The 21,749-nt window shown below is 33.5% G+C and overlaps 3 protein-coding genes across 3 annotated transcripts; 1 reads left to right on the top strand and 2 right to left on the bottom strand.

Annotated features, from left to right (window-relative positions):
- Nucleotides 1-6,754: 6,754 nt before the first annotated feature.
- On the bottom strand, nt 6,755-13,170 carry LOC100801506 (nicastrin). The gene is made up of 16 exons (XM_003538339.5): nt 12,924-13,170; nt 12,725-12,838; nt 12,424-12,538; nt 12,140-12,222; nt 11,962-12,038; nt 11,565-11,642; nt 11,206-11,277; nt 11,041-11,114; nt 10,465-10,597; nt 10,276-10,347; nt 9,675-9,794; nt 9,445-9,516; nt 9,135-9,275; nt 8,247-8,331; nt 7,698-8,139; nt 6,755-7,252 (listed from the first exon to the last, which is right to left on the bottom strand). The coding sequence occupies exons 1-16, from the start codon at nt 12,988-12,990 to the stop codon at nt 6,988-6,990; spliced, it is 2,010 nt and encodes a 669-aa protein (XP_003538387.2). The 5' UTR covers nt 12,991-13,170; the 3' UTR covers nt 6,755-6,987.
- A 2,166-nt stretch (nt 13,171-15,336) lies between these two features.
- Nucleotides 15,337-16,137, top strand: LOC100816084 (agamous-like MADS-box protein AGL80). The gene has a single exon (XM_041006860.1). It carries the CDS (start codon nt 15,409-15,411, stop codon nt 16,135-16,137), a length of 729 nt encoding a protein of 242 aa, XP_040862794.1. The 5' UTR covers nt 15,337-15,408.
- Nucleotides 16,138-18,276: 2,139 nt separating this feature from the next.
- LOC100800966 (U-box domain-containing protein) lies at nt 18,277-19,912 on the bottom strand. The gene has a single exon (NM_001317643.2). The coding sequence runs from the start codon at nt 19,798-19,800 to the stop codon at nt 18,493-18,495; it is 1,308 nt and encodes a 435-aa protein (NP_001304572.2). The 5' UTR covers nt 19,801-19,912; the 3' UTR covers nt 18,277-18,492.
- Nucleotides 19,913-21,749: the final 1,837 nt, after the last annotated feature.

The raw sequence follows: 21,749 nt of genomic DNA, 5'->3' as shown, positions 1-21,749 counted from the left end.
GTCCATATACATAAAATGGTTGGTTGAGGATTCAAATGCCTGGAAAAATGAAGTTACTAGATTTCTTTGGAAATGCCCATTTTTAGTTTTGAGTGTTGAGTTTTAGTTTTGAAATAACAGACTTAAAACAAACCAAAAACTAAGACCCCATTTGGGGTGGTTTTCTGTTTCCAATTTTGAAATTATTAAAAATTAAACCCAGTTTCAGTTTTGAGTGTTGAGTTTTAGTTTTGAATTTTTAGAAGCTGTTGTAAGTTCCTCATCGTTGTTACTTCGTGAAACCCATCTCCATCGTCCTTAACTCGTTTTCCTTCAAGAAGCCCTAACAGCCTCTGCCGCTGCAGCATCAAGTCTACCAGCCCTTCTGCCCTCCCCTGATGCCCCTTCCCTCCCAATTCGGCATCCTCAAAATCATTGGCCGAATTGACATCCTCGCCAACCGCTTGAGCTCTGGTACGAGTACACGCCCTTAATCACTTCCCTAATCCGTGAAGGCTTCTCCCCTTTGAGAATCGAAGAAACCACTGGCATCTCTGGCGTCGAGCAAAACTGACTCATCGTCAGTGCACAGGTCCACGACTCCCTCATCCACTCTAAGGCTGACCCCGACCTCCTCGTCGCCTTCGAGACCGGTGACACCCTCTACTTCGACACATATATAAATAAATAAATATATAAATATATTGGTAAACAAATTCACGCGGGTAAAAGGTTCACATTCACTTCATTATTATCAAATATAACTTATTAAAAATATATTTGGCTCAAAACAAGGCCGTCAAAATTTATAAAATATTTTGTTAAATCAGTGAGGTAAAATAAAATAGACTAACATCATGTAATTAATATAAAAACCTATACCCCAATGTCACATCCTATCAGAGCATTGTGTCCCGACGTCCTTCAGCACAAGGTTCCTTAAAGCAATTCACGTAGTCATCTGCTCCCTTGAACACAAAGTTCAAGATCATCACAGGATCCAAACACAAACAACACGCGGGGAGTGAGTTATCACATTCCTAACTAATAGAGAAACAAGACAACTAGATGTACATATCATATAAATGAGAGACAACTTACTTAAACATAACTCACGTAATTCCACCACTTTATCATTTAAAATTCATTTTTCGATCTTCAATCACATTACACAAGAATCACACACTCCGATCAAGACATAATAACACATCAATTTCATAATAAACAATTAGCAAGCATTATGCAACAATTATGCTAAGACTTAAACCTATATGCAATGTGGTACCATGTCAGTGAAAAACTACCCTAGGACGCTTAGGAGTGCATAACAAGACACATCACAAAATGAGTATGTCAGATTACTCTTACTAAGTAAAATCATAGGGAGACCAGTTAGGGTCGCGCTATTTTGCAAAAATGCTCCAACCATGTGGGATCAGCACATGCTTAAAGGAATACTCAAACCGGGTGTATTTACCCCCAAGGCTTACACTCTGAAGAGTCCGTCAAGGCCTCTCCCTCCTGATTCAGGTCCAACCCCTAAAACAAATTTTGCATGCAAACATTGCTCATGAATTATACAATACCCACAACCTCACACTCGTGTTTTAAACACGTACAATACATTGCGCTACAATTTAACACTGGTTCCTAAATAAGAAACCTACACTTTTTCTTTAACACAACGCATCAACACTTTTCTCAAGATAAACACTGGTCGGGTTATTGTACAATTCACAACTTACAACACAAGTAATGTCACATAAAGTGTTAACCACACACTTATTCACAACCAAAACTCATATTCACAATTTCACATCTCATAATGTCATAATCCACCATCACATGTTTACATATGTTTCGCAAATTAACACATGTTCAACTTTGCACTTATACTGAATCTCAAAGTAACATGTTATTCCACAATTCATCACATATTACATTCGTAGACACTGCTCATGAATTATACAATACTCATGACCTCTCACTCGTGTTTCAAACACGTTTAACACATTGCGTTACAATTTAACACTGGTTCATAAATAGGAAAACCTACACTTTCTCTTTAACACTGCGCATAAACATCTTTCTCAATATCAACACTGGTCGGGTTATTGTATAATTCACAGCTCACAACATAAGTATTGTCACATCAAATGTTAACACACACTTATTCACAACCAAATATCATGTCCACAATTTAACATCTCATAATGTCACAATCAATCATTTCATGTTTATATGTATCTCGCAAATTGACACGTTCCACTTTGTACTACTCAATCTCCATAATAATATTACAATGTCATTATAATAATTTATTACACCTCATAAATCATATACACATCACACAATAATCATATTTGCATGACACAATATATATATATATATATATATATATATATATATATATATATATATATATATATATATATATATATATATAGTAAATCAAGCTACATTATTTTTAATCAAAAGAATTTTTATAACAATTAATTTAATATTACATCAAAAGAAATTGCTACTAGACATTAACCTTACAACTTTCTTTAATTTATTATTTTAGCATTACAATAAATATATACACATAACATGTTGATCATCATCGTGGAAAAATTAGAATAAGACAATAATTTGTATAAAATAAGTCATTGAATAATATTATTTAGAGTATAATTCACGTTAATAAAAAGAACTCAATTTTTTTAAGAGTTCACACTCAATACAAGAACACATCAATTTCATAATAATTTATCGCTAGGACATCAACAGGTTCTTCAAACATATATAATTCACAATTATAATTATAAGGATAGAATCAAAAATTGCAAAAACACCCAAAAACCCATTCCAATTGATACTCTGAAGATCCCTACACATGTTCTCACTAATCCCCAATTGTAAATAACTCATTCCTTATCTCGATGTAGTCACTCAAGTGTTCCCCGTTATCAATTGTGATGTTTCTGGTGCTCTCTAAAGCTCCTCCTCCGGTTGCTCTGTTAGGATTCCCAAACGTTAGAGAAAAAGAGAAGAGACTGAAGCCTCTATTCCATGGTCCTACGTGTGATGCATCTTTGTTCTTCCGCAGACATTATTTTGCAAATCCCAATGGTGAAGACGTGTGGAAATGAATATTGAACCACATATAAAACTTTCACAACAATCCAACGGTTAACAAATCCGTCATCGTAGTTTTACTGAGACAATTTTGTGTTTCTATGGGAAAAGAAAAAGCTACGATGCAAAGGGTATTCCTCTCATCTCCAACATCTTTTCGTTATTCCCAATCGTGAGAATGCTCAGAATTGAGTTGAGAACCTGATGCTTAAATTTTACGACGATCCAACGGTAAATGTGTCCGAGATCATCATTTTTTCTGGGATAGGTTTGGTGGTATGTGGAAAAAGAGAGGGTTTTGGGAAGATGAGAGGGGAAAACGAAATTGAGAGGAAGAGGAGGCGTAGAAGATATCGTTAGTCTGAACACTAACCTAACATGTCGTTATTTATAGCTAGGGTACTCACAACCTATCATTTACTCTATTTATTTATTTTATAAAAAGAAACTTTATTTTATTCTCTATCAAATGAATAAATAAAATATCCTTTTTATTTTCTCTCAAACAAATTATTTTAATTAATAAAGTTATTTCTCCTTATTTATTTAATTATAAAAACCTCATCATTTTTCTAAAACTTTATTTATTTATAAATAACAATCCTTTTTGAATTAGCTTACAAAAAAATGGTATGTTACACCAAGCTTCTCTATGAGATCCATTTCCTCAGTGCCTCACAATTGCACACTTCCTCATCGAGAATCGCCGCAATGGGAAGGCCGCGTAGGAGCTAGCACATTCTATGAAGGATTTCCGGAGCCAGCACAAGGATAAAGGATTAGGGATTGGTGAAGAGGGAAATACGGTGGATGCAAGGGGTGTTGCACGTGTTTCGGTGGTGCGAGGCTGAGGATTAGGGAGGTGGCAGAGGCAAGTTCGATTATGGTGTTGTCGGTCTCCGCAGAGGAGGATGATGTAAACCCATTTGCACAAGGGTTGAGGATGGATCTTCAAAGGTTTTTTTTTTCTTGTATGAAATTTAGAAAAATGGAATGGATAAGGAGAATGAAGAAGGTGGTTGGAAGAATCGCTCCTCCAGAATTGGTGTCACACACAAGGTTGTGTTCCTTGATAAACCAATTTCTTGAATCACTTGAGTAACTAAGGAGATTTACTCTCATACTTTAGAAGGTGATTAAAACTCAATTCAATGTTTGTTTTCTTATTAGAAAATGTGCAGTCCATAAATATGAATGACATCAAGTTGGTTACACAAGTGAGAAGATAAAATGATCACCAATAACAACAATTGATGGTGTCATTAAACCTAGAATTAATAACAACAATTGATGGTGTCATTATACCTAATTAAAACTGGAATTAAGACACAAAAACATATGGAAAATTGTGCAACTCCTTGGTCAGCCAAGAGGCAGCCACAATCCTAGAGTTTTCACCTTATTAAACCTTAATTTCTTTAAATTAAAACAAGCCCATGGGTGGTGCAAATCCAAAGAGAATTGACAGCCACTTTAACACAAGTTTGAGCCTTTATTTCAACTAACAAAATGCTAATAAAATCACTCAACAAAAGTGACACCCTGTACTCTTCTTGGAACATGGTGCAATTGACAATCCGAAGCTTCTCCAATTGTAACTTAGGTTTAAATTCAAATAGCATGATTAACACTTGTTGAAGAGCTTCTTTGACCTTCTTTGTTCTAACCCTTGTCATAGGTCCTCCAAGTCCTTCTAAAGGTTCCTTATCCTTATTTCTTGCCTTGTCCTCATCAGAGGAGAAGTAGCTTTTGCTAGTCTTTGTGGCAGATGAGAGACGAACAATAGAGTGAAGGGAGAGGTAATTGAGGTAGAAGTAGAGGTTAGGATAAACCAACAACTAAAATCTATAAACCTATTTTTATTGTTTTTAAAAAAAGTTCAAATCTGATTTGAAAAGAAGAAAAAAATTCAACTCAACTATTTTAGCCGAACATGTTTCAATTTTCAAATTGTATTTTAAAACTGAAAACCGCAAACTTACAACCACCTTTGAACGAGGTCTAACGTTTATATTTTAATAAATAATATATGCATTGATTTGGGATCATTATGTAATACGTGTAAAATATTTACTATTATTTTTATTGATGACTAATACTATCTTTGGTCTTTTATATATATATATATATATATATATATATATATATATATATATATATATATATATATAAGAAATGAATATTTAATACATCACACATCAAAACAAGTAAAAATGATTTAATTGGTTAATTTTAAGTAAGTAGAGTTTTATTTCTATAGACTATTGTACTCAACTTGATAACCATGTTTCAAAACAAAAACATACATGTCATATTTTATTTGAATTATTATTTTTCTTTTACTTTGAATATATGATAATCACGAAATGCTATTAGAATATGTTTGGATGGAGGAATTTAAAATTCTAAGAATTTCAAATACTTCAATTGAAATTCTTTTATTTTCAAAATTTTATGTTTGAGTAAAAAAAATTAAAATTATGAAGGTGAAAAAAAAATGAATGAAAAAAAAAAGAAGATATGATTAATGTGCTACTTATATGTGTTTCTCTAAGCTCACACTCAATCGATGTTCCACGAGCTCAGACCGTGTTTCTTGAGAAAGATTATAAGAAGAGAATTTCAATTTCTTACCTTTTAGAAGGAAATTAAAATTTCAGATTTTTAGTTGTTTAAAATTCTGTTTTAAAATTTCAAAATTTTAAATTTTTCACAAAAAAACATCCAAATAGTAAATTCTAGATTACAGAAATTCAATTTCTCTAATAAATTACTTTTCTCAATTAAAATTCTCTATCCAAATATAGAGTATTTATAATGGAAATCGCTAAAGAGTTGTTTAACAAAATAATATTATTTTGGTATGTTACATATGATTTTGAGTTAAGATTAAAGAATTATTTATATAAATAATTATTACTCATGAGTTGTTTAACTTTGTATTAAATATAATAAATTAAGTTAAACATCATTTGAGATGCTCTTAGGTTGATCTTATCCAATAGTTAAAAAACGTTTAATTATAATTTTTTATTTATTTATATCTTTATAAAAACAAAAAATAGTACTTGTAAAGTTTTTTTTAATTTTAGTCCTTGCTTCTTTTTTTTTTTTTCAATTTGTCATATATATATATATAATTTTAATTCTTATAATATTTTGTAGAAAAAATGATAGTAAAAACTAAAAGCAAATATTCACATATTACAAACACAAACGACAACAAAAAAAAAAACTGAACATATTAAATTAATAAGAAAAATTAACAAACGACAATTTTGAAAGAAATGACTTTATAAGAACCAAAACAAAACAAAAAATAAAAATATATTAGTGACCAACCAAAAACAAATCTTAATTGGTATAATTATATCATTCAATTAAATAGAAAAAATAAATAAAAGAAATCCCAACCTTGTTTATCAGTAAGAAAGGATTGTTCTATCATTCAATTAAATAAAAAAAATCAAAAGAAATCCCAACCTTGTTTGTCAACAAGAGAGGATTGATTCACTATTCGTCCATTAAACAGTTAAACCCACATTTTTTTGGTTTCACAGTTAAACCATATGATGACTCATTGGCAACTAATAAATTAAAACCATTAACCAAATAAAAATCATGTAGTCACTAACTAGGCATTTACAGCACAAGCTAATTTGAACTATTTTCATTATATTTCCTTACACTTGCCTACAAGTGACAAAAATGATCGTGTCATAGAGAAATTTCTGAAATAGAATTAATGAACACAAGAATGCGGCCCCAAATACTGCACATCCTTGGAAACTCTTCAGAAACGGTTAATTTGCCTATCAAATGACCCTAATCCCCATTATAATTTACTAGTTTCACAAAATTTACCAGTTAGATTCTGGAAGTTAAATGTCAATCCCTCTTCATTGCTTTGTTGAAAAAGGCTCTTGCGGTTGCTATCGCAAGATATGCAAAGACTGTCAGAGTGATGCCCCCAAACAGAACAAGACGATCATAAGCCGCATTTTGTACTATGTAGACCCGCATACCTATCGTATTCCAGTTGCTCTCTGTCCAGACAGGGTCCACAACCCCCATTTTGTCAGAGGAATTAGGGGGCAAAACATTCCACACTCCTGATTCAAATTTTAGCCGTGTTGAATAAGCCGGAACATACCTGTAAAGGATTAAACATTAACGTAAAATTACAGCACATACATTTAGCCATTTATTCGTGCCAAGCCAACAAGAAGCGCATTACATGACCTGGCATATAAATACATTGTGCAATCTACCTAATTGCATACTCCATATGAGCATACTTACAAGGTGCCAATTTGTGATGTAAAGTGATGATTTTAGAACACGATGAGACAAGTGAGGACACCGCCTCTTTAAAGGATGCAAAACGAGTAGAGTCCACCTAGTTTAGTGAATATGGCTGTGCATGTATGTGAACCTGTTAGCTCTCTTGTGGGTGTCAAAAGCTACCTTAATTAAGTTGCACACCTAAGTGGCTTAGCGTCTCATTCTATCTCATCTAAAACTCTTATTTTAAGCTTTAAGGTAGCTTTAAAGTCATAAAAAGTTGAACCAAACATAGCCTTTGACAAGGAAAATACCTCGTTGTAGAGAGAACACAAACTCCCTTGCCATCAGTCTCTGCTTTGATGCATACTTCATCTCTACCATTGCAACCATGTTGACAATCTGAACTATTATTCTCCCTTGGGATAGAAGTTCTGTCAGCCAGAAAATTCCAGATGAACCTGGGAACATCATTGATGTATCCTGTATATGGTGTAGATGAAGGTTCGTCCAAGATAACACCTACGTAATGGCTTGGACAGGTTGACATGGGTGAAATATATTTTGTCACCAATTCACAAGAAAGACCAGGATCACAGTCCAACAAACAACCCATAAGTTGTTCAACAAGTGAGACATTAACATTTATAGCAGCCAAAGTAGAATTTTGTACATCTTCAGTTTCACTGGCAAGCATGTAAAGGGTTCGGGCAATGAGAGAAGCAGCAGCAACTACAGCTGATGAATTTACATTTGCTGCATTATTTATACAAAAATAAGAATGCATGTGACATAAGAGGCAGCAATTAAGGATAAGACGAGCAAGAAAAAGAAAATAATGCTAAGAGCATAGAGTAGCTCACATAAATCATCAAGATGACTATGGTAGAACTTGTTGACAAAGACAGAGTCAAAATCTTCTAGGGCAACACCAGAGATTGCAGGATTCTGATCAAAAGGAGGGAAAGAACAAAAGAAAAAGATTAATAACCAATGGATTTTTTTTAATCATATGCCAATATACAAATGAGGTTATTCAACATAGTACATTCACAAAAGCAGTCAATTTATGCCAATAAGAATGACGTTAGATTTATTAATAAGAAAATGATTTGATACAACATGGCAAATTAAAAATGGGGTCAACAGCATCTTCTGCCTAACTTATTGAAGTAGTTGCAGACTTCTCATAACCTTTTTTTATTAGAGCATGTAATTGTAATCTGTCCACAGTACTGGCCCACCATTTAAATATGGGGTTAACACTTATCGATACTACTCAAAATGTGATGCTCAAATGTCTAATATCATGCACATGACTATATTGAGTGTCCATGTATCCAAATAAGCACAATCTGTGAGATTAATATCAAATTAATTTCAAGAAAATGTGCAGGAATCTTGCTATATGAATGCTACAGATAGAAAAAGGTCACTCAATGACACTTAATGATCTCTAATGTAAGAAAGAATAAATAAGAACCATGAGATCAAGAAGGCTCCATAAGAACTTCTGAAACACTATATTCACAAACTTAGCTCAATTGACCATGTCCTTTCCATATGAAGAATTTCACCATTGTACAGTCTGAACTTTTAAAACGTTCATTTTAAGAAACCACCACTAGACACTAGTTACAGAGGATTAATATTCTGGTAACTGTTTCTGGGATTCCTAGCCAGCTCTTTTCACAATATCATTATTTGGGGGGAGGTGGGGGGAGAAAAAAAGAGTAATATCTATGCAGCACCTTTTCCAAAAAGGACATCAAAGAGGATGGAGGTATCCCAGGATTTGAGGCACTTGCAGATGCTATCTTTATGTTTTCAGATATCAGTGACTCCTGTGCACGTTTCAAGGCAGCCACTGTCTGATTTGTGGCAGAAGAATCCTGCATTGATGAAGTGTTAGTCATAAGCAGATTTGGCATGTTTCTCTAATTCTGGTAGTGCATACACAGCAACTATGTATCATAATGCACGATAACCCATTAAAATAGCAAAATTTTCTATTAAGAGTCGTGAATGTGCACATAGTTGACAGATCAATCAAGATCTCACCCCCTCTTTATGAGCAAAAAAGTTTTTAACACCTTGACTGAGACCCTTTCCAACAGAACCAATTTCAATGACCTGCGAAATACCAGCCAGGAAAGAATAAGTTAGATTATTAGCAGAAAAAAATAATCTAGTAGAGGCATTTACTAACAGTCTAGCTTATAAAGTGCAGCACGTTAGATCCCCCTCTAATACTACCCAGCAGTCATATTTACTAGGAAGATAAGAAATACCGTTTCAATTAATGTATGATTAAGGCCATGAACAGCATCTGAGTGCATGTCAAGTTCTACCAAAAATCTCCTACTTCCAAGGTAACCCCATGCCTCTCCAGTGAAAACTGCAAAAACAAGCTGCATTGAGTTCAAGAAACTATCAGCAATAAAGTTTAGACTAGTGGAAATATGTCAGTAAAGTACTTGGTTCTTGAGCATTAACAGATTTTAATAAGCAACCCTGGAAGTTTGAAAGCATAAAACACCAAACAATAGGAACTATAATGCACGTGTGTACGATAAACCCTATACAATATTACAATTACATTTCTATCCCACCTCCTGGGATGGTAAGAGTAACCATAAGTTTCATGTCATTGGTGTAATTAGTGCACTCCCACCAACAAAATATAACTCACATGCCTCAAGAAGATCACCAATAATTAAGATATTTACCCCATGAAAAGATCTTGAGGTAAAGAAAAAACCAAATACATAAAAGGAAAGTTAGATAAACTCACAGCTAAATGACAATGAAAAAATTTAAGTTACACTTACATGGACCAAAAACTGAAATGAAAAAAAAGGAGTAAAAATCCATGGACCATCTTGAACACACCTGTTTACTAAGGTCACCAAGACCATCCAAATGAGAAAGTGCATCAACAGCTGCTAGTAATGCAATTAAACCCTGTAAAGTAATCAATACATTAGGCTATAATTTGATTTAGGGATAGGCAAATATCATAAAGAGACACATAATTTGGCCAGAAATAGAGAGAATTTTAGTAGATGCACATGCACTTACAGAAATAGGGGAGTCTGCACCAAGACTTCTGTCCCGAAAAAATGAAGCAGAATCCATAGATGCCACTGTCAATAAAATGGGCTTAGACTGTTGTAAGGATGAAATGTTGATCGGAGGAAGAGATGACCAGACACTGCCTTCCATATGAAACATACACAAATTAAAATAAAATATAATGGTGAAATTATAATTTTGTTTGCAAAATGAGAAGGGAAGGATATTAAGATATTCTTCATATAGATCCAGGGCAGCTTATTTCCACTGGGAAGAATGTGATGTTTAATCTTTTGCATTTTGATGATATTATCAATCCATCCAATCTAATAGTGGATACCATATTCACTCCATGCTTTCTCCAGTACATGAACCCACCTTTCTTACAGCAATATAAAGTATAAACTCATAGCAGATCTTATTTTATATATGGCAATACTCTATACACATACAAAAGGATAGCTTTTGAGGTTCCAAGCAATTATCAGCCAAAAATCTGAAATTTTGGTCTTGAATATCTTGCATGATTAACATTGTATCTAGTTTAACAGCATTTATAGAATAGAGCCCAAGAAACTTCACCTGTATCCACCTAAAGGAAGGCAAGTTTCTTCTTTTAAACAAGACTCTGAATCATGTGTTCCAGATTTCACTGTCTAATTGAAGATTAAAAAATAAAAAGCAAATAATGAAACATTTTTCTTCATAAGCTAGATAATATTCTTTACAAGATAATCTGAATCATACCTGCATCACCAGATCAAACTCAGCCACATTAGAAGTATAAGATTTCTTTTTGTCCTCATTCTTTGTTACAAACTGTACAAACAAGAGAGAGAATTAAACTACTTTATTTTTACATACAGAATAACAAAATTTATATCAGAGCACTATAAAATTTATGGCAATGGAATTAACAATATCACTAAAATTATGTAGATTTGTGTAGCTCTCTCTCTCTCTCTCTCTCCCTATATATAAATAAATAAACAAGCAGCCTTTATTTACTAGGTGTAGTTGGCTGTATGGATCAATAAACTGACTGACTACAATGAATCATCACCAGTATTTTGCAAGTATAAGAACATGAAAATTCCAAGCAATACCTCTTGAAGAGTCTTTGAGCCACTTTCTGTGAGTAAAAATACAGGAAACTTGTAGGATTTCCACATAATACCAGAACCCTGCAGATGTTGAGCCAAAAATAAAAAATAAGTAACACAAATATATTGGCAATATTCCCACCATAGACATGCTTGACCTATTAATTTGTTTATTGAATAATAGATTTATGTCACTGGATTTTAACAATGTACATCCATCAAAATTAAGAACCATAAAAAGCAGAATTACATTCTGCAAAAAATGATCAAGTTAAAGTTGGAAAATGATTATTGGTATTTGGTAACAAGCAAGGATAAAAGAAAAGGACAAATAATTGATGCTGTCATGAGCTATAAATAAGCCAAGAAACTTGATGAAAAAGGACAGTTCATATTATACAATTGAATTCCATTGGTAGCTGGTATTATGATAAAGAGCGAATTGAGCTTGTGGAAACTTTTGGTCCGGAGAAAATCCTACACATGACAAAAAAAGATGTTATCACAGACAGCTCTATACACTATGATCACTCTAACTTTGTTTGAAATCAGACAATGAGCAAATCAATACTATTTACCCTTTAACTTATTCTGCACATCACCCGTTGGTTCAACCAGTACACCAAGGACTTTACTAGCAAAGCTAGAGTCATCTGATATTCTGAAAGGGGAAATAAATATTCAGAAAACAAACACAATTTGATGAATCACAACCAACATTTCTTAAAAGTAACTAAGAAAGAACAACATTTCTTCCCAGAAGCAAAGTTACAAATATTCCATAACTTTCAGTTAAACTTAAATGCAATAGTAAAGTTTGGCACCTCTTAATTCTTAAAACAGAATCGTAGAAATATGATACCTAGTAAAGAGAGTTGGAAACTCATCCAGTGAAACCAATATAGCAGAAGGCTCAGCTATTTTGTCAACATTTTCGAACCTTAAAATTGGAGCCACAACCTTATCTCGTCCAGGATCTACGAATTCGAAAACAATAAAAGCAAAGAAAAACTCCATCGCTATTTAACTTGCAATCAGTCCTTAAAATCACAATTAATCGAAAAAACGCAAGAGAGAGAGAGAGAGAGAGAGAGAGAGAGAGAGAGAGAGAGAGAGAGAGAGAGAGAGAGAGAGAGAGAGAATGCGAGAGGTTGGAGACTCACTTGAACAACCGATGGTGCCAGAGAGATTCATCAGGCGCACGCAAGGATAACCGTCGATGGAAGCGTACATAGTGTTCTGAAGATCAGGCACTGATTCCATGGAGCTCGATTGTCCTGCGAAAAGGAAACGCGAACAGTGAGAAATGACAGTTAAAATTGTGAAGAAATCGCAAATCGGAGAATGAAATCAACGAGGTACCTGAGAAGCAGGAGGGAAGGTGGAAGGTGAAGAAGAAGAAGAAGAGAGAGAAAACGGTTAGCTCCATGGATGGATGAATAAACCCTAGTGATTAGTGAGAATGGTGCATGTGCATGTGCAGGGGCAGAGAGTGTGTGTGAGTGGGTTTTCTTTTCTTCTTCTTCTTCTTCTTCTCACCTTTCTTCCTCTCTCTTGATTCTGAAATTGGTAGGATTCTATGATTTCTTAGAGATCAAACGCACCGTACGGTTTTGATTCAGCTTCCAAATTAGGATTGCTTTGCTTGGGTGGGGTCCACTGCTTCATCAAACTCCAATCGGACATAGGAATTTTATTTGTTTTTTTTTTTAAGGACAAAACTTATCTAGTTGGTTAGTTGTATTGGTGTTAGGCGTTTTTTCAATTAAAATTAGAGTTTTACTTTATTAATTTTGATCATTTTTAATGTAAATTTTTGTTACGCAAATTATCAAAATAAAATTCTAATTTTAATTAGAATAAAGTACAAACTACAAACAATACTTCAATAACTTTTGTATGTAAATTTTAGTTTAACCGCTTTTTTTTTTTAATTAAACATCAAAATCTAGTTAAATTTGGTATATGAATTTTTTTAAAGATAGGTCTCAACCTTTTCAAAAACTTAATCTATTTTGAAAGCTTACAGTAAAACGTTTAATAAGATAAATATACCCACTTTTAAATGTGCTAGCAAATTTAAACATTTATGTACGTCAACAAATTTTAAGTTTTTAAATAAACTAATAAATAAAATTTAACTAATCAGAAAAAATAGAATTTAATTACAATGTCCTTGTAAAAGTTTTTTATACTGTTATTCAAGCAATATGGCATGCTAAAACTATTGATTTTTGTAATAATTAATTTAATAATCATATTTAAGATTGTTTTTAGTTAATTTGTAGCATAAAATTTGAATAAACCAATCTCTTATTAATATTTTTTAAATGATAACAAACTTGTTTTTTCAACCAAAATTTATAATTATGTTTAATAAATACACCTAAATCAAGTCAGAAATAATGCCATAATCCCCAACTTTAGGACCCCCACTACACAAATTCCTAATTAATATCTATGCATTTAGTTTAACTTACATATATCATTTGAAGCTATTTTTCATTATTCATCTTCTCCGGATCATGACAATGGATAGATTAATTTGATTACCACATTAGATTTGCATTCAGCAGTTGAATATCTAACAAACTTTCCAACCTTGTATTCAACTTAAAATATCTCTCACATTCTACTATTTTTGCAGTTTGTAGCATAAATTTCTGTAGAAAAGTTTTTGTTTTTCAGTCACATGTAAGTGGCGCTCAGGCTATGAGGCTAAATTACTCTTCAGTAGAGAAGGAGCTGCATTGTACATTAATTTTTTAATGTTATATATAATTCTATTTTTTTTATCAATTGAAAATCAAAGATAATACTAAAAGATTTATAATATTCACACATTTCATGAATCAACTAATCAACTAAATTATTTGTTTATTTTATGATGATATTCTTATTTTTATTCCTATACACTTACACATCTCATAATTTATAAAGATTTGCCCCCACTATCCAAGGCATAAAAAATAATACTGATTAATGTCATCTAATTAGTTAAATGTTTCTTCAGCAATGGAAAATATCAGAAGATATCGTGCTTTAATGATTTCATCATTTTGATTCTATAGATTAGATGTGTAGTATCTAAAATATCATTTTAGGATTTTTTTTTCAATTATTAATTACATTACTACTGTATTAAGTAAGATTTTTTTGTCAAAATAGAAAAATATACAATCCATCACACACAGCTGTGCCTTCCAAGAAAAATCACACAGCTGTCACTAACGTTCCATTCCTTTGATAGTAATTTATAGCATTTTTGTTTTCTTTAGATTTTCAAATGAATATTAATCCTGATTCTCTTTAAAGTAAAGATTTATATGACTTCCCATAACTTTTTTTCTTTACCAATTATGTTTGATTTTATAAGTTGAAGGAATCGTTCTGTTTGATGAACATGTTATTGAGAATCTTGTATCTTTCATATAAGCATTTATCATAAAATGATGTGAGGCAACTACAATTCAAGACTGAAGCATAAAACTTTGTGACAATATAAATTTTATAAATGAGAATATGTTTTCTCAATGCACTCTGATTCTACTCATTGAATTCCATACTTATATTGCTTATTATTCCGTTCGAATATCTTGGTAACAAATGTATTCTGTATCCTCCATTGATGGAAGGACACTTAAACTTAACATCTCCTTGTCGTTAGACATATATTTGGTATTGAATGGTTCATGTCAATGCTGCTAAGAGTAAATTAATGTAAAATAAATTTGGTTACCACAAAGTGATGTATATAAAGAAGAAACTGCTTGAACAAGAAAACCACAACAAACAGCGTTGGTCCAATTTGCACATATTTTTTTGTTACTGTTTTTTCATCAGCACCATGACTAGAAAGAAGGTGAAGTTGGCATTCATAGCCAATGACTCAGCTAGGAAGGCAACATTCAAGAAAAGGAAGAAGGGTCTAATGAAGAAGGTTAGTGAACTTAGCACCCTTTGTGGGATTGATGCATGTGCAATTGTTTACAGTTCCTATGATCCTCAACCTGAGGTTTGGCCATCCCCAATGGGGGTTCAAAGGGTGCTTAGTAAGTTCAGGAGAATGCCTGAATTGGAGCAAAGCAAGAAGATGGTGAACCAAGAGAGTTTTCTGAGGCAGAGGATCATGAAGGCCAAAGACCAGTTGAAGAAACAAAGGAAGGATAATAGGGAAAAGGAGATGACTCAGCTCATGTTTCAATACCTTAGTGCAGGTAAGATCATGCACAATATAAGCATGGTTGACTTGAATGATCTGGCTTGGTTGATTGACCAGAACTTGAAGGATATCAACAGAAGGATTGAGGTGTTGACTAAGAATGTTCAAAGTCAACCACAAATTGCAGCACCAGTGGTGACTGATGTTGTTGCCAAGGTTGAAGACAATGGACAAGGGAGTCAGCATGGCCAGCAGGGGTTTGATATCAACGTGGATCTCATGCAGAAGCAGAATTGGTTTATGAATTTGATGAATAATGGCAGCGGCGACGGTGGTGCTGGGAATGAGGCTATGCCTTTTGTTGGAGATGTTAATCAACAAAATGGCTTTTGGCCTAATCCTTTTTTCCATTGAAAAATGTCACGTGCTTGGTTTAATGATTAGCTATCATGGCACGAAAATAAGTGAACATGGATTCATTCATGGTCTAGGAGTCGCATGTTTATTTCTTTGTTTCACCACTTTGTATATAGCTCAGGTTTACTTTCAATAAGGATTGTTGTTCAGTAGAATGAATACCCTTTTGGTGTGGCTGTTTATTTGAAGATTTGGTATTCACTAAAATGAAGAGATATTGGTTTAAAGCTTTGAATACCCACACTGGTTACCAACCTATATTAAAAAGAGTCGGAAAAAACTTTATCCTATAAATTATTTATAATTTCTTATCACCTTTAAAAAATTCATCACCTTTCATAATATGGCTAGGTTTTGTTTAGCAGAAAAATTGAAATACAGAAATAGATGGCTTGAATGTAGTATAAGATCTCATGACATTATCACTAGGATTGTGGCCAAGGCCATCATTGCTTCTACGGTTCTACCGTTAACTATCAACACCACCACCACCTTCACTATAATGTAAACCATGTCCTAAGTCAAAAGTTTTGCCCTCTAAAATTTTTCCGAAGGACTAAATAAGACAAATTTGCTTCAATTGTTTCTTTTCAGCATACTTCTTAACCATAAATATCTAGGATTTCCAATTGTGACTAGCAAGGTGACAAATGCTGATTTTAGCTTTATCATTGATAAATTAAACTCAAGATTGGTAGGTTGGAAAGGAAAACTTCTCAATAAAGGGTGGAGAGTAACTCCGGCTTCATCTGTCCCATCATCTATTCTTCCATATCATATGCAAAACTTTTGGCTTGCTGAGGAACTTTATGTGGAAGGGTAGTTCTTAGTCTTCTACCAATTAGAGCCTTGTGATGTGAAGTGAGAAAGCATTGCTCAACCAAAAAAGAAATGGTGGCCTTGGTAATGGTAAGCATGTGTGGAATATGATGTGCAGTAAGGACTAGGGACAGCTTCTTATATTTGGAGATCATTTTCTCATGCTGCTCAAATTCTTAGACCAGGATTCAGTTTTCATGTCCGCAAGGTATATTTCTTTATGGCACGATAATTGGATCAAGGAAGGTGCCATTTGTAACATGGTTCAGTATATAAATAGAGTGATGAGTATTTTTGTTGATAATACTGCTGCGGATCTCTCAATTTGGACTTCCACAACTGCTGCTTATTTTGCAAAGGATGGATATAAGTAGCTTCAGCAAACAATCATGAAACGTTTAAGACTGTTGAGATATCATATGATTTTGTTATTGTTGAGAAATAATTCTGATATGGTTTATTTCCTTATTTATGTTATTGTTTCAGTTTCCTAGTTACTATTTTTATGCAATTGATCCTGATTGTAAAAATCCTTATAATCAAGGGATCGATCCTATCATTATTTGTATTCAATTCCATTATTGTAAATAAAGAGTTGAGGAATCATTCTCCTAAAGCATTCAAATCATTCCTAGTCTGATATTCAAGTTGATATCAGAGCTACTATTCACATACTGTTTGACTTCTCTTGGACCTCTGCTGCTATTTGTGTGCTGTTGGTATTGTTCATTCACCCTCATGGCAGATAATACTGGAAGAAGAGGTGGCCGTGGTGCCCGAGGCGGCTGTGGTGCCGGAGATAAGTGCCATGAATTGATTGGCTTCCCAGATAAATCTACAGCAGTCGCTTGTCTTCAACATCTGACCAACAAGTGGAAAGCAACACCCAAAATATTTTGTCAAACACTGAATATAAAGAATACCTCCAATACAAGGCAGCCCAACAAGCTTCTGCCACCATTGCTCTCAGTCTAGTAATTCGACCGTTTGCATTTCTCATTCAACTTTTGTTGGATCTTGGATCCTAGACTCTGGTGCTTCTGATCACATAGCTGGTAATCCCTCACTCGTCACAAACTAAATTCTCTCACCACACCCCTTTCCTATCTTTAAAATATGTCCCTTTAGCACCCGTGTCTCTCTTCTTTCTTCAAGCTTAAATTGGCTTTAGCAGTGTCATTGAATGATGTGATTTTTCTCATCACTACGTCCTTTTGTACGTTTGGTTTTTTTTATTCAAGTGCTTGTTGGTTTATTGAACTTGCTTCAAAATCAATCGGAAAACAAATACTATACACCATATGGAAGACAATGATATAAAAAGATGCTTCTCTGTATTTGGCTATTTGCCACAACCATGGTTATTACTTATTAGTAGTCTAACTAATTACATCGAATCAATTATCCAAAATGAATTCAAAGAATCAATTGATGTGTGTATCTTTTTACAGCAAAGAATTTTGTATCAATAAATTGACCTATACAAATAATAAAAATAAAGAATAAATGAATCTAGTTGCCATTCATCACAAATTAGAATGGCTTCTTAAGATGCTTGAAATCCAATGATGATGAGTCAGTGCACTCCGCTTTGTTCCTGTAACCATTCAACAGTTTCAACAACCGGGTAGCATTCTCCTTGGTGCTCTCATCACACCCAACCTGCAGCATAACCAAGAGCTTCTGAAAAACCCCAACTTGAAGTGCCTCAACCAGAACCCCTTCCTCCCTCTTGTCACAAATCTTCCTTAGAATAGACACAGCAAAACTTGAAGCCAATGGTGACACCCTCAAAAGCTTCTTAACAACAAGAGGCAAGGCAAGAGCATTGCTTTCAACAACCTCCTTCCCCTTTTGGCAATCACAAATGCAATCCAACACCCCAAGTGCCTTCTCACACACCCCTTTTTCTCCATCAACAATAGCCTCAAGCAAAAGTGAAACCAAACCCAACTCCACAAATCTTTGAACAATCCCCTCTCTATTCGCAGCCGCTGAAGAAACCAAGTTAAAAATTGTTGCCAAACAAGCCTTTGTGGAAGTACTACTCCCAATAGGCTCCCTAAGCATCTTAACCAAAGCCTCAACAACATTTCCAACCTTGGCCAATTCTTGCACACACACTTCTTTAAGCAACAAAGCAGCACTTTGCCTTGATGCAAGGTCTTTCCCTTCTAGAAACCAAACCAATGAATTCAAAGAAGCTCTTGAACTCAATTTAGAAACACCCTCTTCCCCAAATGGGATCATCCATGTCATCACCTCCAAAACCTCCTCCAAAACAACCACATGCTTATCAATAGAGTTACTTGAGAAACAATCAAAGGCATATGCAAGAACAGCACCAGCACCAGCACCAACTATGCACCTCTTGTTCCTCTCACTCTCTCTACCCCAAACCTTAATCTTTCCAACCAACTCCTGACACCTCTCATTGTCCCCACGCTGGCAAGCCGACAAGATCCTCGTACAAGTGTCGGATACCTCGTAGCTGGAGATGGGAATACGAGGAGTGGGGATTCTTTCAATCCCATAAGAACTGTTTTGGACGCACCAATCCTGAATCATCATGCGAATGGCATGGTTGGGGATGAGGTCGAAGGTTGTCAGCACCTGGTTGGTGACGGGGCAGGTTCTGTTTTCTCCCTCGATCCACTTCTCGATGCTCACACGGTCGTAGGTAATGCCGGTTGATAAAGTCACCGGATCTGTCATCAGCTCCAAACTCACCGGACAGCGAAAGTGGTTGGGAATCACAACCTCAACTTCTAATAGTTGACTTTGTTCCTTCTCCTTCTTTGCACGGCGGAAAACGTTTCTTCTAGTCCAAGACAAAACCATTTTTGATGATATATCTTACTACAAAGCAAGGAACTCTTTGTTTCTTTCTTTCTTTCTTTTGTTGTGTTTTTTGGTTTGATGAAGTTGTGAGGTGAATGAGAGAATATGATATGAGGAAAAGAAGGTTGCGTGGTTGGTATATATATAGATGGGTGTGCGGAGGAGATGAGGATGGGTCAAAGTAGTTAGCTTGGTGAGATGAGTGGTTGAATGAAGAATTTTTCAAATCAAATGAAATATTAATGTTTTTTATATAGTATACATATTGGTGTGTGACTGTGTAGATATGGGAGGGAATTTGAACGTTGACCGTTCAAAGGTTGAAGATGTGGAGGGTAAGGTTTGAGATTTAGGATTGAAGGAGAACTATGATTCGTGGAATAAAGATGCTACCAAACGCTCTTGGTCCTAAATCGATGGCTTAACAAAGTAGTAGTCATACCATATACTATATATTATATTATTAGCTTCATCATCACCACCATAATTTTATCTATTTAATTTAGTAATTTAATATTTAAATTTTGATTTTATATATGAAATAAATCACATTTTAAGAAAATATTTACTTTTGTATTGTGTGCTGATGATCGCAATAAAAATTAATCACATCTTTTTTGACAGAGAAACTATTGCATATCATTACCATAATTAAAATAAATAAAATACTACTATTACTACTTATACTATGCCTACACGGACTCGAATTAATTAGAACGACTTGGAATTGCCTTTTAGAGCACTGCGCGTGTGCTAGCCAGCCAGCATTGTAGCGTGTACGCGTGCACCTGCGTAAGCCTCTTTGCATTTGCGTTCGCTACTCTAGCCGCGTACGCGCAGTGACAACTACAACCTGAGAAAGAGAAATAATATAAATATATACAATAATGATATTTATATATTTGTATAATATTATTTTATGTATTTTTTTCTTATCATCTCATATTATATACTTTTTAGTTGAAAATCTTATTATATACATCATATCTTTTACTTTTTTTATTTTTTCTTCTTTATTCATCTTTCTTTCTTACACATCTTTTGTCTTAAAAAAGTAAATTAAATGTATAAATAATAATATTCTTTATAAATTGGAGTTAAATCACGTTGATACTTCTTTGAATCTTATGCTCAGAGAAGTTAAATCACATGACTCGCTCAATTATTAGAATTAAATCACGAGTTATTTTTATTTATTTATCAATATTTCAGTCAAGTATATATGAATGTAGGTAAAATTAATTTTAAACAATATTGATTTTGAATAATGTGATTTATATTTAGATTTTTTATTATAAAAATAACTTATTTTTTTTAATAAATACAAAAATTATCTAAAGCTATTTCAACTAAAAAATAATTTTAAACCTAAAATAGTTATGGATTTTTTTTACATGAAATCAAATAAGTAAAAATTGATGTAAAATCAATTTTGAACCCAAAATCAATTTTTTTGCATGCAACCAAACACACAATAAGATATTTAGAGTTATTGGATTAATCCATTCAAGATTTGGTTTAAGTTGTGTAAATATAAAAGCTTAAACTTGAAATCTAATTATATAATTATCTCTATTATCATTGTCAACACTAATGTCATGAAATCATGGTTGTGGTGATCTTGATAATGATAAAGATCATGACAATGAAAATGATAACAATTATGATGATGAATTAAAGACAATTTTAAAAAGAATGATGTGACAATTGAGATATTAATTTTAATATCAATTAATCATTTTATTTGATTTATTTTTTTTGGTTTAATTACATAAAAATATAAATTAGTGTACATATTAACTTAAAAATTAGCTTATATAAACCATATTTGTAATTGCTATTCTATTTTGTAGTTTCTTTATATAAGTGAGTGCACAACATTTGTACTCAGCTGTTGTGATCAAGTTCAGGTACTTGTGGGCACTCGTGCTTTGAACTGAGTTTTAATA

The sequence above is a fragment of the Glycine max genome, chromosome 11, assembly GCF_000004515.6.
Source record: "Glycine max cultivar Williams 82 chromosome 11, Glycine_max_v4.0, whole genome shotgun sequence".
Classification (NCBI taxonomy): Eukaryota; Viridiplantae; Streptophyta; class Magnoliopsida; order Fabales; family Fabaceae; genus Glycine; species Glycine max.
The sequence above is the reverse complement of the archived record's forward strand: the minus strand, read 5'-3'. Positions and strand labels throughout refer to the sequence as shown.

Coding starts and splice junctions, on each gene's coding strand:
- LOC100801506 (XM_003538339.5), bottom strand. CDS start 12,990: ATGGAGCTAACCGTTTTCTCTCTCTTCTTCTTCTTCTTCACCTTCCAC. Junction 12,223..12,423: donor TTTCCAACTCTCTTTACTAG/GTATCATATTTC, acceptor TTCCCCTTTCAG/AATATCAGATGACTCTAGCT. Junction 8,140..8,246: donor TAGTCATCTTGATGATTTAT/GTGAGCTACTCT, acceptor TAAATAATGCAG/CAAATGTAAATTCATCAGCT.
- LOC100816084 (XM_041006860.1), top strand. CDS start 15,409: ATGACTAGAAAGAAGGTGAAGTTGGCATTCATAGCCAATGACTCAGCT.
- LOC100800966 (NM_001317643.2), bottom strand. CDS start 19,800: ATGGTTTTGTCTTGGACTAGAAGAAACGTTTTCCGCCGTGCAAAGAAG.